A 13818-nucleotide genomic window follows, 5' to 3' on the forward strand; every position below is an offset into this window, starting at 1 on the left:
TACTAGGCTCTGAGCTATAGAACTTACCCTCGTGGACACGTAGTCACACGGACTTTGTAAAGGAATTTATATGTGGGTACACACCTTAAGCTTTATCGTGCGTCTGGAATTAGACCAGTTGTTTCCTGAAAACCTTCCTCTACATTTTACTGGGTTTTAAACTCTGTTGACAATGAACTGCTGGCATTAGACTCCCGGAAGTCCGATCCAGGTTGATAAGTCAGTCTACACTGGGTTCAAGTTCTCATCTCTCCAAGCTTTTTTGCCTGTCACCTGCAAGGACCCCTGGACAATGAGCAGTAAAGAGTGAGGGCCTAGCCAGAGTGATACACATTCAGGCCTTAGACCTGGCAACGCTACGCTACTTTTTTTCTTTTTCTTTTTTTTTTTTTTGGGGGGGGGGGGTTGCAGCAAACTTTATTGATGGTATTCAAGAGAGTAGGGAGAGCTCCCTAGGCCCCTCCTGTTATTATGGGGGTCTGGGATGGAAATTGTGAGGGAGATGCTCAGTGTTGGGGGCCGAGTTGGGATAGGGACTCTTCAGCAACAGAGGGTCTCTCTCTTGCTCTCAGTGTCCTTGCTGGGGTGGGTGGTCCAGGGTTTCTTGCTCCTTGGAGGTCATGTAGGCCATAAGGTCCACCACCCTGTTGCTGTAGCCTTATTCATTGTCATATCAGGAAATGAGCTTGACAAAGTTGTCATTGAGTGCAATGCCAGCCCCAGCATCGAAGGTGGAAGAGTGGGAGTTGCTGTTGAAATCGCAGGAGACAACCTGGTCGTCAGTGTAGCCCAGGATGCCCTTCAGTGGGCCCTCAGATGCCTGCTTCACCACTTTCTTGATGTTGTCATACTTGGCAGGTTTCTCCAGGTGGCACGTCAGATCCACGACGGACACATTGAGGGTAGAAACAGGAAAGGCCATGCCAGTGAGCTTCCTGTTCAGCTCTGGGATGACCTTGCCCACAGCCTTGGCAGCACCAGTGGATGCAGAGATAATGTTCTGGGGAGAGCCCCACAGCCATCATGCCACAGCTTTCCAAAGGGACCATCCACAGTCTTCTGAGTGGCAGTGATGGCATGAACCATGGTCATGAGCCCTTCCACGATGTCAAAGTTGTCATGGATGACCTTGGCCAGGGGGGCTGTCTTAGTCAGGGTTTCTATTCCTGCACAAACATCATGACCAAGAAGCAAGTTGGGGAGGAAAGGGTTTATTCAGCTTACACTTCCATACTGCTGTTCATCACCAAAGGAAGTCAGGACTGGAACTCAAGCAGGGCAGGAAGCAGGAGCTGATGCAGAGGCCATGGAGGGATGTTCTTTACTGGCTTGCTTCCCCTGGCTTGCTCAGCCCGCTCTCTTATAGGACCAAGACTACTAGCCCAGAAATGGCACCACCCACAAGGGGACCTCCCGACTTGGTCACTAATTGAGAAAATGCCTTACAGCTGGATCTCATGGAGGCATTCCCCCAACTGAAGCTTCGTTCTCTGTGATAACTCCAGCCTGTGTCAAGTTAACACAAAACTAGCCAGTACAGGGGCTAAGCAGTTGGTGATGCAGGATGCATTGCTGACAGTGTTGAGTGAGTTGTCATATTTCTCGTGGTTCACACCCATCACAAACATGGGGGCATCGGCAGAAGGGGCAGAGATGCTGACCCTTTTGGCTCCACCCTTCAAGCGGGCCCCAGCCTTCGCCATGGTGGTGAAAACACCAGTAGACTCCACGACATACTCAGCACCGACCTCACCCCATTTGATGTTAGCGGGATCTCACTCCTGGAAGATGGTGATGGGCTTCCCGTTGATGACAAGTTTCCCATTCTTGGCCTTGACTGTGTCCTTGAATTTGCTATAGGTGGAGTCGAACTGGAACATATAGACCATGCAGTTGAGGTCAATGAAGGGGTCGTTGATGGCAACAATCTCCACTTTGCCATGTGGAGAGCAGATGGCAGCCCTGGTATCCAGGCACCCAATACGGCCAAATCCGTTCATACCGACCTTCACCATTTTGTCTACGGGACAAGGCTGGCACTGCACAAAAAGATACGGCTGTCTCTGGAACAGGAAGGAGCAGAAAGCCGCAATGCTACTTTCAACATAAAATATCTGCATATAAAAACGTTATCTCTGTGTCAGCGGCCTTTATGGCAAATGTTAGTCTTGCTTCTCTGCTGCTGAAAGGTTCCAATCCGACCCCAGGATGAGTGAGGGGCTTCTTTCCCTTCCTGTGCCCTCATAAATTTCCGTTTTGCTATCCTGCCTCCGTCTCACAATCCAGTCTTCCATCTGCTAAGTCCTGGGCCTTCAGGGATCACCAACAGATGAAAAACAAGCCCTACCCCCAAAGAAGTGTCTGGCAGAAAGACCTGGGAGAGATGCTATGGGTGGGTGGAGGTGGGGACACGGGCCACTATGTCCTGTCATCCCATCCAGCTAATGCTGGGATCTGACTCCCTCAAGAGGAAATAGAACAAGAAGGATGTGCCAGGGATGGGACACTTACAGGTGGGCCTGGGCTACATGAGGTAACAGGGACCCCTTGAACCTCCACTGCCTGTCCCCGATGCTGGGCCACTTTCCCTTCCCTCAGTATCCTGGGTCTTTCTGCAACCTCTTCTGACTCCTCCCATCCCATCTGGACCCAAAAGGCCTATCCGGTTGCTCCCATTGCCTTTGCTCCCGTCCCTGTTGTCTGCCCAGCTTCCGCTTCAGCCACCCAGTGCTGCCTGCAGGATGGGCTGAAAGCTAAAGGGCTAGAGGTGGAGCTACGCTGATGCCTCCCTCCCTCTGGGGCCCACGGGGCAGCCTAACTAAGGGCTTAGGAACTAGAACTAGATAGAAGCTCCTCCCTATGTCCTCCCTCACATTCCTAGATCCTCTAGTTATATACAGAGTCCTGACTATGCTCCCCACCCCCAACCCCAAGGCTGGCCACTAGACTAGTCCTGAATCCCTTTTGTCACTGGCCTTCTTGTATTCCACAACTTGTCCCTGTTCCGTGGCCAGGGTCGTTAGTCCCTGAGGTTCACTGCTGTTGTTGGCCCAGTGCCACCGTTTTTTTGAGCCAGTGCCAATTCTGGCAGGCAGTGACTGCACAGTATACTTCCCCTTTAGCAGGACCATACATGTTCAGGCACACCTCACTAAATGACCCTTCTCCCACTCTCCCCAGAATTCTGGCCCAAGGGTCTCAGGCCCTGGTCACAATTCAGCCACAAAGGCCTGTCCAGATTTTTCCCAGAGTGGCCTTGGTCATCCTTAGAGACTCCCAAACCCCATAACCTAATCAAAAGGAGGAAGCCCCTGGCACAGGGTGCCTGGAAGTTGCAGCAATGTGTCCCACACTGCTTGATCCTCAAGAGGAACTAGGGGCCCTCAGCCTGTGAGTGAGGCCAGAGTGGGGACTGGGGACTGGCCTTGTACACACACACACAGGCCTTCCTGCTGGGCTTCACACCCTGTCCTCTCTGGCTGGCTGGCTGGAGCCAACATGCCCAGCACTTTTGGTTTGGGGTTATTATTAAAGAACCGAAAATGTGAGTAAAGGATGCACGGCAGAAGCACATGCAGCCAGGCCATTGGCTCCCTCAGACCACTGTCTGCAGAGGGCAGGCGCAATGGGCCACAGCCTGTTTTGCCCTCCCTGTGGATGGCAGGCACCTACCTAGCCTTCATGCCCCAGAAAGTCCTGACTCCCCACGCCCTGGTTTTCTAATAAAGTTAACCAGAGATCAGTAAGGGGGTTCAGTGAACCAAGGCACCCGTTCCCAAGCCAGAGGACCTGAGCTTGATCCCCATGGCCAACTCTGGAAGGTCGTCCTCTAACCTTAACAAGCCCACTGTAATTCAATGTGTACATACCTGCACGCACATACGTATGCACACTCGCACACACACACACACGCACACACGCAAGCACACACAAAAACATCAAATGTAATACAAATTCTTAAAAACCGACAAATAAAACAGAAATAAAACAGAACCTATCAGATCCTGCTGAAAACCCACACGATGAAACCACCCTGTACCCTAAAGGCCACTTCCAGCAGGGCGCTGTGGCTCGTGGTCGTAACCTCAGCACTTGGGGAGGCAGGAGCATCAGGATCTCCATGAGTCTGAGGCCAGCCTGGTCTACAGTGAGCTCCAGCACAGCCAGGGATACATAAAAAGACCCTGTCTCGAAACAAAGCCCACTTGCCATGGTCCCTGGACTAGAACTGGCCCCGACTGGAGAGGGAGAAATAAGCAGCAAGGCTGGGTGTGGCTCATGAGGGTCAGTACTGCTAAGAAAGGGACCAGGGGGACATTGAAGACTTGGTATGTCAGGCAGAGTCACTTCCTGCAGTGGACAGCCCTGGCCTGGCACAAGCCCCACCGATACACTCAAACACATGCGTTCTGCAAATGTGCCCACATAAACACAAATGCATCTATACTTCCAGATATACACACTTGCACATGCTCCCATAGAAAAAAGAATGCGCACACTTACAGGCACAAACACACAAACAAGTAAACATCTGCATGCCCACATAATACATGCAGGTATAAAGACACATATGCACAACATACACGTACTGTTTGGGCTTGTCTCTTGTTGCTGTGGTAAAACCCTCTGGGAAGAGAAGGATTTATTTGGCTTATAGGTCACAGTTCATCTTTGAAGGAAGGCAGCACAGGCACTGAAGCTGTAGCAGATCCGGTGGAGGGAAGCTGCTTTCTGGCTCATTCCCAGGCCTATGCGCCCCATGGTTTTCTTATATAGCCCAAGCACATCTAGGGATGCCTAGGGATGATACCACCCACAAAGGGCTGGCCCTTCCTACATAAATCACCATGGGCCGGGCGTGGTGGCGAATGCCTTTAATCCCAGCACTCGGGAGGCAGAGGCAGGCGGATTTCTGAGTTCAAGCTCCAATCCACAGCCTAAGAGAGGCCTGCGAGGGCTGATTATAAGCAACCATGTGCTGGAGGTTAAGTCCACAGCACCTGGTACCAGAACACTATGCCCCTGAGGAGCCTGTAGCTGGATTGAATGCTTCTACTAAACTCCAGATTTATTTAAAACATTTTTCTTCATTTTTATTTTATGCTTTGTCTCCTTGTATGTCCCTCTCTGTGTGTACGACCCTGTGTGTGTGTAGTGCCCACGAAGGCCAGAAGAACTCACTGGATCCTCTGGAACTTGGTCACTAGCTACCATCTACCATGTGAGTGCTAGGAACTGAACTTGAATCCTCTGTAAGACTGAGGCAGAGGCAGGTAAATCTCTGTGAGTCCCAAGATAGTCTTGTTTATTTACTGAGCTCCAGGCTAGCAGGGGATACATAAAGAGACCCTGTCTCAAAGTTAAATTAAATAAACAAATGCATACATAAATAAACTCGTGTGGCTACTGCCCACACCCCAGGACACTGGCAACCAGGAACAGCTGGCTTACTTGGGGGATTTCATACAAAATGGCTTGCACAGTGATGTGTCATTTTATTTTTGTTTGTTTGTTTGTTGTTTGGCTTGGATTAGTTTTGGTCTGGGCTTGTGGCTGTGTTTTCAGGGTTTATCCACATTCTGCAATGTGTCTTATAGGTGTATTCAAGCCTCTCAATAGCCATGCAAGCACCCTATTGAGGGTTGGTGACAGAGCTTGGTCATAGGGGGTTTTCTTGCCTAGTGTGTGCAGGGCCCAGAACTGGACAAAATACTGGACAGATTTCCTTTTTTTAAAAATCTATGTATGAATTGATTGTCATTCAGGTCACTTAAGGGTTATCTGCTTGACTCTTTAAAATGTTACCATGGAGACTGGAGAGATGGTGCAGGGGTTAAGAGCACTTGCTGCTCTTACAGAGGACGGGGACTCAAGTCCTGGCACCCACATATGGTGCACTTGCATATATGCAGACAAAACACTCCCACGCGTGAGATACAAGTTTTTAAAATCTCAAGAGGAAAATTTAAACTCTACCGCAAACATTGGCGTAGGCATATCTGCTTGACCTTCTGTTTGCTGTTTGAGAAACACTTCACCATTGATAGCCACAACCCCAAGATGACCTCTTGCTTTGGATATGCACCTACAAGTCCAATGGCTAGGTCACGTATGTATTCTAGAGCAGCTCTGTTTTCAGTTTCCTGTCTGCAAGGACCATGGGGTTTGCTTTACTGCTATTGACTTAGGATGTCAGCCAGCAGAGTGGCATTGATGCTATCTAGTTTTGATTTGCATTTTCCTGATAACTAATGGTGAGCTTGCTGGCAACTGGTACAGTTGTGTATTTCTAGAGAAGTCCATTCAGATTTTTTACTATGGCTCAGGTGTTTAAGAAAGAATAAGTGAAGCCCGGTGGTGGTGGCGCACGCCTTTAATCCCAGCACTTGGGAGGCAGAGGCAGGTGGATTTCTGAGTTCGAGGCCAGCCTGGTCTACAGAGTGAGTTCCAGGNAGGCCAGCCTGGTCTACAGAGTGAGTTCCAGGACAGCCAGGGCTACACAGAAAAACCCTGTCTCGAAAAAGACGACAAAAAAAAAAAAAAAAAAAGCGCTGTGAACTTGTAGGAACCCGGACTAGAAGAAAGTGAAGCTCCCGGATCGCAAGGAATTCCCGAAGCCCAGGCGGGCTCCCGGGAGGAGGAGGAGGCTAGGGCAGGCTGCGCAGCTGTTCCGGGAGGAAGGGCTCCTTGAAAGCACCGGGCCCGCCCGCTACGTCGGGCTGAAGCTTTACGGTTTCACTTTTGTGTCCTGCCGCCTGAGGACCTCTTGCTCGCGGCTCCCGTTGCTCCCGGGCTGAGCAGACAAGAGACCCCTCCCCGGCATCCCAGCAGGTCCTCGCTTCGCTTGGTGGACCCAGATACCTCGGCAGGGGTGAAAAATCGAGGTGAGCCACCCTGCTACCCAGCCCTTCCAGAGCCCAGCCGCCCCTCCTCTATCTAGTGTGGTCTACGCTATGGCCTGGATGCTTGCTTGTTGAGTTGGGGATTTAGCCCTTCCCAGAAGCCCCACTATACCTTGAAGACAGCTTGAAGGGGCTCTAGCAGCTAAGGTCTACCCTCTATGGAGGCCACCCACTAGTGATACAGTGGGACAAGCCTGGTTTGGGCTTGACACTGGGGCGGGAAGAGGGGACCGAGTGGGGGGAGGGGGAGGAGAGGGGACTCTCTAGGCTTCTGGGATGAATGCTGATTCCCTGACCCATAAGTCCCTCCCTGATCCCCAAGGGCCTTCCTGTCTCACTCTCCACCATTAGCCCAGAGACCCAGTTTCCTAGGTGTAGAGCTGCTCCTCCACACTGACCAGGTTGTCTGTCCCAGGCCTGTTTTGGCCTCTGACCCATGAAAGTTCAATCAGGTCAGGTAGCTCACAGAGCTGTACATGAGAGCCCTGGAGGAAACCACCGAACCCTGGAACACTGGCTTTGCTGTGGGCTCCTGTGCTAAGTCCCTTAGAAGTGGGGGCTTGTGTTCCTTCCCCAGCCTTGGCCCTCAGCCAGGGAGAGCAACAAGGTATCTTAGACTTTAGCAATTGACCAAGGGCTATGCACAGTAATTAATGATGTAGATAGTATAGACCTGCTACAGACTACCTTCTCCCCCTCCCCCTCCCTCCCCCTCCCCCTCCTCCTTTTCCTCCTAAGTGCTGTGGCCCCAAGGAGAGACAGATAGGCGAGCCTCGAAGTGAATCGTGTCTGTGTTGTGTTGGTCAGGCAGGAATGTGCCAGGACTAACAAGGCAAGGCTACTTTGAAGGGATGGGGTTCCTGAGTGCTGGAGGAACTAAGTTCGGAGCCGTCTGCCCCCAGGACCATGCCATCGGCCTTTGAGAAAGTGGTCAAGAATGTGATCAAGGAGGTAAGCGGCAGCAGAGGCGATCTCATTCCCGTGGACAGCCTTCGGAATTCCACCAGCTTCAGGCCCTACTGCCTCCTGAACAGGAAATTCTCAAGCTCAAGGTTCTGGAAACCCCGTTATTCATGTGTCAACCTGTCAATCAAGGACATCCTGGAGCCCAGTGCTCCAGAACCAGGTATCTTCTTTCCCATCTTGAACCTCCAGATTGAACAGAAGGGAATGGGCAAAGCCCAGCCTGCCATCTTACTGGGCATGTTCAACTCTACTCCTCTGGTCCTATTTCCAGAGTAGGGAGGGTTTTTTTTGGTTTTGTTTTTTTAAATTTATTTATTTATTTATTTATTTATTTATTTATTTAATGTATGTGGATACACTGTAGTTGAACAGATGGTTGTGAGCAATCATGTAGTTCCTGGGAATTGAACTCAGGACCTCTGTTGCCCTACTTGCTCCAGCCCAAAGATTTATTTATTATATGTAAGTACATTGTAACTGTCTTTAGACACACCAGAAGAGGGCGTCAGATCTCATTACAGATGGTTGTGAGCCACCATGTGGTTGCTGGGATTTGAACTCAGGACCTTCAGAAGAGCAGTCAGTGCTCTCAACCGCTGAACCATCTCTCCAGCCTGAGTAGGGAGTCCTTTAAAGGTCCCATCACTACAGAGGAAAGACGAGGCAGTGGCTCCTGGACTAGGACCTTAGAGCTGGTCTCGTTTTAGAACCAGAGTGTTTTGGCTCCTTCAAAGTCTCTGATGTCGTCGATGGGAACATTCAGGGCAGAGTGATGTTATCAGGCATGGGAGAAGGGAAAATTTCTGGTGGGGCTGCAGTGTCTGACAGTTCCAGTGCCTCCATGAATGTGTGTATACTGCGTGTGACTCAGAAGACCTGGGAGACCATGCAGAATGAAAGGTGAGCCCCCGAAGGGAAGACATGCCGGGTCCCTTACCTTGAGCAGCCGTGCTTCTAGGGAAGGTTGTCGGGTTGTGGGCATCAGAAGGGTTCTGAGGCAATATCTCTCAGCACTGAATGAGGGAAACCCCAGAGGGGTGGAGTAGTAGAAACGACAGCAGGTTGGGAAGGATGCTCAGCCTCTGTTGCCAGGACTGTATCCCGAAGACCAGGATATAGAGGCAGGGCCCAAGAGCCTTAGAATCAGGCTGAGCTCCTGGTTGCTTGGAGCATTTACGGATCGTACACCATGGAGTCCCTCCACAGGCACGAGTGTCCACTTCTCCGTGTTTGAACTTGTCATACCCCACAACCACCTAGACACAGTTGAGAGCACCCTGGAGGGGGAGAGGGTCCCAAGCCTGGTATCCACAGACTTCCTGGATTCCCTCGCCTTTCCATCTCACCTGTCAGCGGGATGGGAGGCAGGGAAACTGATCCATGGTGGGCGAGCCCCAGCAATCTTTCTGTAGGCACCTTCAGCAGCCTGAGAACAAAATCCTGCAACAGCTTCGGAGTCGTGGGGACGACCTGTTTGTGGTGACCGAGGTGCTGCAGACAAAGGAGGAAGTGCAGATCACTGAGGTCCACAGCCAAGAGGGCTCAGGCCAGTTTACGCTGCCTGGAGCTTTATGCTTGAAGGTGTGTGGATGCCTAGCCCTAACACCTGCCTAGACCTACTTGGACACGTAGTAATGGCAGGAATCTTAGAAGCCAGGGACAACATCCCAGGCAGTGGTGGAAGACTCTACTAAGGCCCCTCCAGAAGTAAGCCATAGTCCCACTTGCCCAGTTAGCTGGAACCAGTAAAGGCTGGATTGGCCTTTGGAGAGCCCCCGTCACCAGCACACACACACACCATTCATAGCTATTCATTCTACGCCCCTGAACCCATATCCATTCTTCAGGGTGAAGGCAAGGGCCACCAAAGCCGGAAGAAGATGGTGACCATTCCTGCAGGCAGCATTCTGGCATTCCGAGTGGCCCAACTGCTCATTGGCTCTAAATGGGGTGAGTGCCAAGGGACTGTCTCTAGAGCCCAGACTATGTGGCAGAGAAGCAGGAAATCTGGAAGGCTTCAGCTAGCCAGGGGATGCTGTGGGCATCTGGATGCATCATCTCCCAGACAGGATGGTCAAGTGTGCCAGGAACTGATATGTGGGTGGTAGGGGTGGGATCTCATGAGGTCCCACGAGCCCTGGGAATAAGGGAATTGGTAACCTGCTTGCTTCTGCCTGCAACCAGATATCCTTCTTGTCTCGGATGAGAAACAGAGGACCTTTGAGCCCTCCTCAGGTAAGGCCCTTCATACCACTATGCTTGAGATGTCCTGTGCTCAAGGCATGAGGTGGGCACATATACATGTATACACAATGGGTGAGGCTCAACTCAGGTGATGTTGCTAGGCCTGCTTAGCTTTCCATCTGCCCTGGGCTGCCATTTGTAGGAGGGATGGATCTGGGAGGATCCAGGGTAAAATCTCAGCCCTGTGTGACATGAGACAATGGTCCCTGGGTCACTGCACAAAACAGCTCTTCCCCTTCTGCCACCCTCATGTGCTGCCTAGGTGACAGAAAAGCAGTGGGCCAGAGGCACCATGGCCTCAATGTGCTCGCTGCACTATGTTCCATCGGTAAGCAGCTCAGTCTCCTGTCAGGTCAGTACCCCCTTGACCACCCTGGGACTCCACGGGTTCTGCGTCTGCTCCCTGGATCTACCCCCTCCTAACTCCAGTTCCCCAAGACCTCACAGGCTGCCCTCTGTCCCTCCAGATGGAATTGAGGAGGAGGAGTTAATTGAGGCAGACTTCCAGGGCCTGTATGCAGAGGTGAAGGCCTGCTCCTCAGAACTGGAGAGCTTGGAAATGGAGTTGAGACAACAGCTACTGGTGAACATCGGAAGGATTTTACAGGACCAGCCCAGCATGGAAGCCTTAGAGGCCTCAGTAAGTGAGAGTGTTAGAGGTGGACAGGGTCTTCCCAAGCCTGCCCCGCCTCACTTACCCCATCCCTACCTCAGCTAGAGCAGGGCCTGTGCAGTGGCGGCCAGGTGGAGCCTCTGGACGGCCCAGCCGGCCGCATCCTTGAGTGTCTGGTGCTTGACTCTGGAGAATTGGTGCCAGAACTCGCGGGCCCTATCCTCTACCTGCTGGGAGCACTGGCTGGTGAGCAGCTCGAGGAGGGGTTAGTAAGGGACAGGAAGGGAGGACAAGGTTCTATATTGGGCATTCTGGAACCCTCTCTCAGCTCAGATCTCTCCCCAGTGCTGAGTGAAACCCAGCAGCAGCTGCTAGCTAAGGCTCTGGAGACAACGGTGCTGTCAAAGCAGCTGGAGTTGGTGAGAGGACATGGCCTTGGGGATGCAATGGGGCCCTGGGTACATCAAGGAAGGTTGACACAGGCAGGTGCTGCATCCCTCGGGCTCAAACTACAGGCTGCATCTATAACCTCTTACTCTCCTCTGTTGGTAGGTGAAGCACGTCTTGGAACAGAGCACCCCATGGCAGGAGCAGAGTTCTGTGTCCCTGCCCACCGTGCTCCTTGGGGACTGCTGGGATGAAAAGAATCCCAGCTGGGTCTTGCTAGAAGAATGTGGCCTAGGGCTGCAGGTGGAATCCCCCCAGGTGCACTGGGAACCAACGTCTCTGATCCCCACAAGTGCGCTCTATGCCTCCCTGTTCCTATTGTCAAGTCTAGGCCAGAAACCTTGTTAGCCTGTGGGCCTCCCTTCCCACAACATCTCCATGTCCTACTTTCCAGCCAAGGCAGAATCTTGCCAAGCCTAGCCTTTGGGAAGCCAAGAACCCAACTCAGTCACAAGGTTATAATACACTGAGACCCAGAAGTTGGGAAAACTCAATAAATGTACAAAGGAAAGCATAATGCTGTGTTGAGGGGAACTGGATCCTCGGTGGGATGGGGAAGGGTGGGGTCTGCCCACACAGAATCAAAATGGATAGGATGGCTATCACCTCATTCCTGTCTCCCTGTGAGGCCATAGTGAGTCTGCCCTGTTGTGTGACAGACTTTTCCTGGGGAGACATGAACAAATGTCTGCTTACCCCTTGTCTTAGTTAGGGTTTCTACTGTTATGGTGTGCCACCATGACCAAGGCAACTCTTATAAAGGAAAACATTTAATTGGGGGTGTGTCTTAGTCAGCCTGCACAAACATCATGACCAAGAAGCAAGTTGGGGAGGAAAGGGTTTATTCAGCTTACACTTTCCACATTGCTGTTCATCACCAAAGGAAGTCAGGACTGGAACTCAAGCAGGGCAGGAAGCAGGAGCTGATGCAGAGGCCATGGAGGGATGTTTCTTGCTGGCTTGCTTCCCCTGGCTTGCTCAGCCTGCTCTCTCTTATAAAACCCAAGACTGCAAGCCCAAGGATGGTCCCACTCACAAGGGGCCTTTCCCCCTTGACCACTAATTGAGAAAATGCCTTACAGCTGGATCTCATGGAGGCATTTCCCCAACTGAAGCTCCTTTCTCTGTGATAACCCCAGCTGTGTCAAGTTGACACAAAACCAGCCAGTACAGGGTGGCTTAGAGTTTCAGAGGTTCAGTCCATCATCATTATGGTGGGAAACACTGCAGCCCACAGGCAGACTCAGTGCTGGAGCAGGAGTTTAGAATTCTACATCTTGATCCTCAGGTAGCAGAAGGAGACTGGGTGCCACACTGGGTGTCGCTTGAGCATAGGAGACCCCTACAGTAATGTACTTTCTTGAACAAGGCGACTCCTATTTCAACAAGGCCATGCCTCCTCATAGTGCCACTCCCTATGGGCCAAGAATGCAAACAAAGTCTGTGGAGGTTTTATCTGTTCAAACCACCACACCCCAGTTAGAGAACCTGGGACAGTCCAAAGCATGAATATGATCAAAGTCCAACTTGGTGAGCTAAGTGATTGTATTGGGATTAATTGCAGGAATGTGGCCGAGGGGTAAACCTACAGGAGCAAAAATGACTCAAACAAAGACAGTTGCAACACCAAAGGGTGTTGCACGGGCAACAGCTCACGGAAGCTGGAAACTGGGAGCACATTGCACAGCCTGCTGGTAGCCCAACACTTAGGAGAGTGTCCTTACCAACTGACTGGTCTAAATGTCCTCTGGGCAGCTTAGTTGATCTTTGTTTCTTCTAGGCAGCTCTTTGTCTGTGTCTGTTTGGCCACTGGACTTGACAGGGAGTAAGTGTTTGCATCTTTATTCATATCCTCTTGGGGAGGGAGGGAGAGAGGGAAGAAGGGAGCTAGTGAATATGGTTTACTTCCTATCCTAAAGAGCTTTCTTGAAGGATGGAAACTGCTACCCAACAGACCCCAGCATACCCACACATGCTTTCCCAGAAAAGATGCACAGAACAGTTTAGGAGGTAAGTCTGTCCATGGGACAGGATGACCTCCTGCTTCTTCCTCAGGGGACATAGGGCACACAGCTAAGGCAGCAGACTCTTATTCTTCGACAATGCTATGCCACAGGCATACAAGTGTGACCTACAGAGGCAGATTCTGGCAATCAACAGGTCTCATGGCACGGGGGAGTTCATGGGATGTGTCTAGGGAGAGATGTTCCTAACTGATATGGTCAAGGGGTTATGATCGCCCCTGGGAGACTGTACAGCTAGGAGACGTGTTTGGTACTTGGTGGGGACCACACCACCTCCATAGTGCAGCTCAGTCTTGGCTTGCTGAGTGATGAAAGAAGCAACAGCTTCTTCCTGATGGGTTTTTTTTTCCTCTTTTTAAGTGATGCAAACATAGGCCAGATTAGACCAGATTAAAAGTAGATAAAGGCAGGTTTATCTGGAGGCAGCTCTCGAGTGGGTTCACCATTGTCACAGATGTCACATGTGGAAGTCAGTGAAGTTACACATCCAGGTTAAATAAAGCAAGGGGGTTTTATGGTTCTAGGATACGGGGTGATGACGTGTGATCTAGGATCTGGGATCATGTCCATCCATGGTCAAAACCAAGGCCCTGGCCAGAAACTCCAAGATGAGGAATGATGA

General features: G+C 51.3%; 1 protein-coding gene and 1 pseudogene across 3 annotated transcripts; one reads left to right on the forward strand and one right to left on the reverse strand.

Annotated features, from left to right (window-relative positions):
- Positions 1-449: 449 nt before the first annotated feature.
- On the reverse strand, positions 450-1981 carry LOC115029426 (annotated as a pseudogene).
- Positions 1982-6714: 4733 nt separating this feature from the next.
- Gsdmd (gasdermin D) lies at positions 6715-11689 on the forward strand. 3 transcript variants are annotated; one of them, XM_029469389.1, is made up of 12 exons: positions 6715-6884; positions 7710-7853; positions 7937-8028; positions 8576-8768; positions 9281-9449; positions 9716-9818; positions 10053-10103; positions 10375-10464; positions 10580-10752; positions 10827-10971; positions 11071-11144; positions 11278-11686. In XM_029469389.1, the coding sequence occupies exons 4-12, from the start codon at positions 8641-8643 to the stop codon at positions 11518-11520; spliced, it is 1176 nt and encodes a 391-aa protein (XP_029325249.1). In that variant the 5' UTR covers positions 6715-6884; positions 7710-7853; positions 7937-8028; positions 8576-8640; the 3' UTR covers positions 11521-11686. The 3 variants fall into 3 exon arrangements, with proteins under 3 accessions (XP_029325249.1, XP_021039083.1, XP_021039084.1); XM_021183424.2 differs by having other exon boundaries at positions 7805-8028; positions 11278-11689; XM_021183425.2 differs by having other exon boundaries at positions 7710-8028.
- Positions 11690-13818: the final 2129 nt, after the last annotated feature.

This window comes from Mus caroli, chromosome 15 (assembly GCF_900094665.2).
Source record: "Mus caroli chromosome 15, CAROLI_EIJ_v1.1, whole genome shotgun sequence".
Classification (NCBI taxonomy): Eukaryota; Metazoa; Chordata; class Mammalia; order Rodentia; family Muridae; genus Mus; species Mus caroli.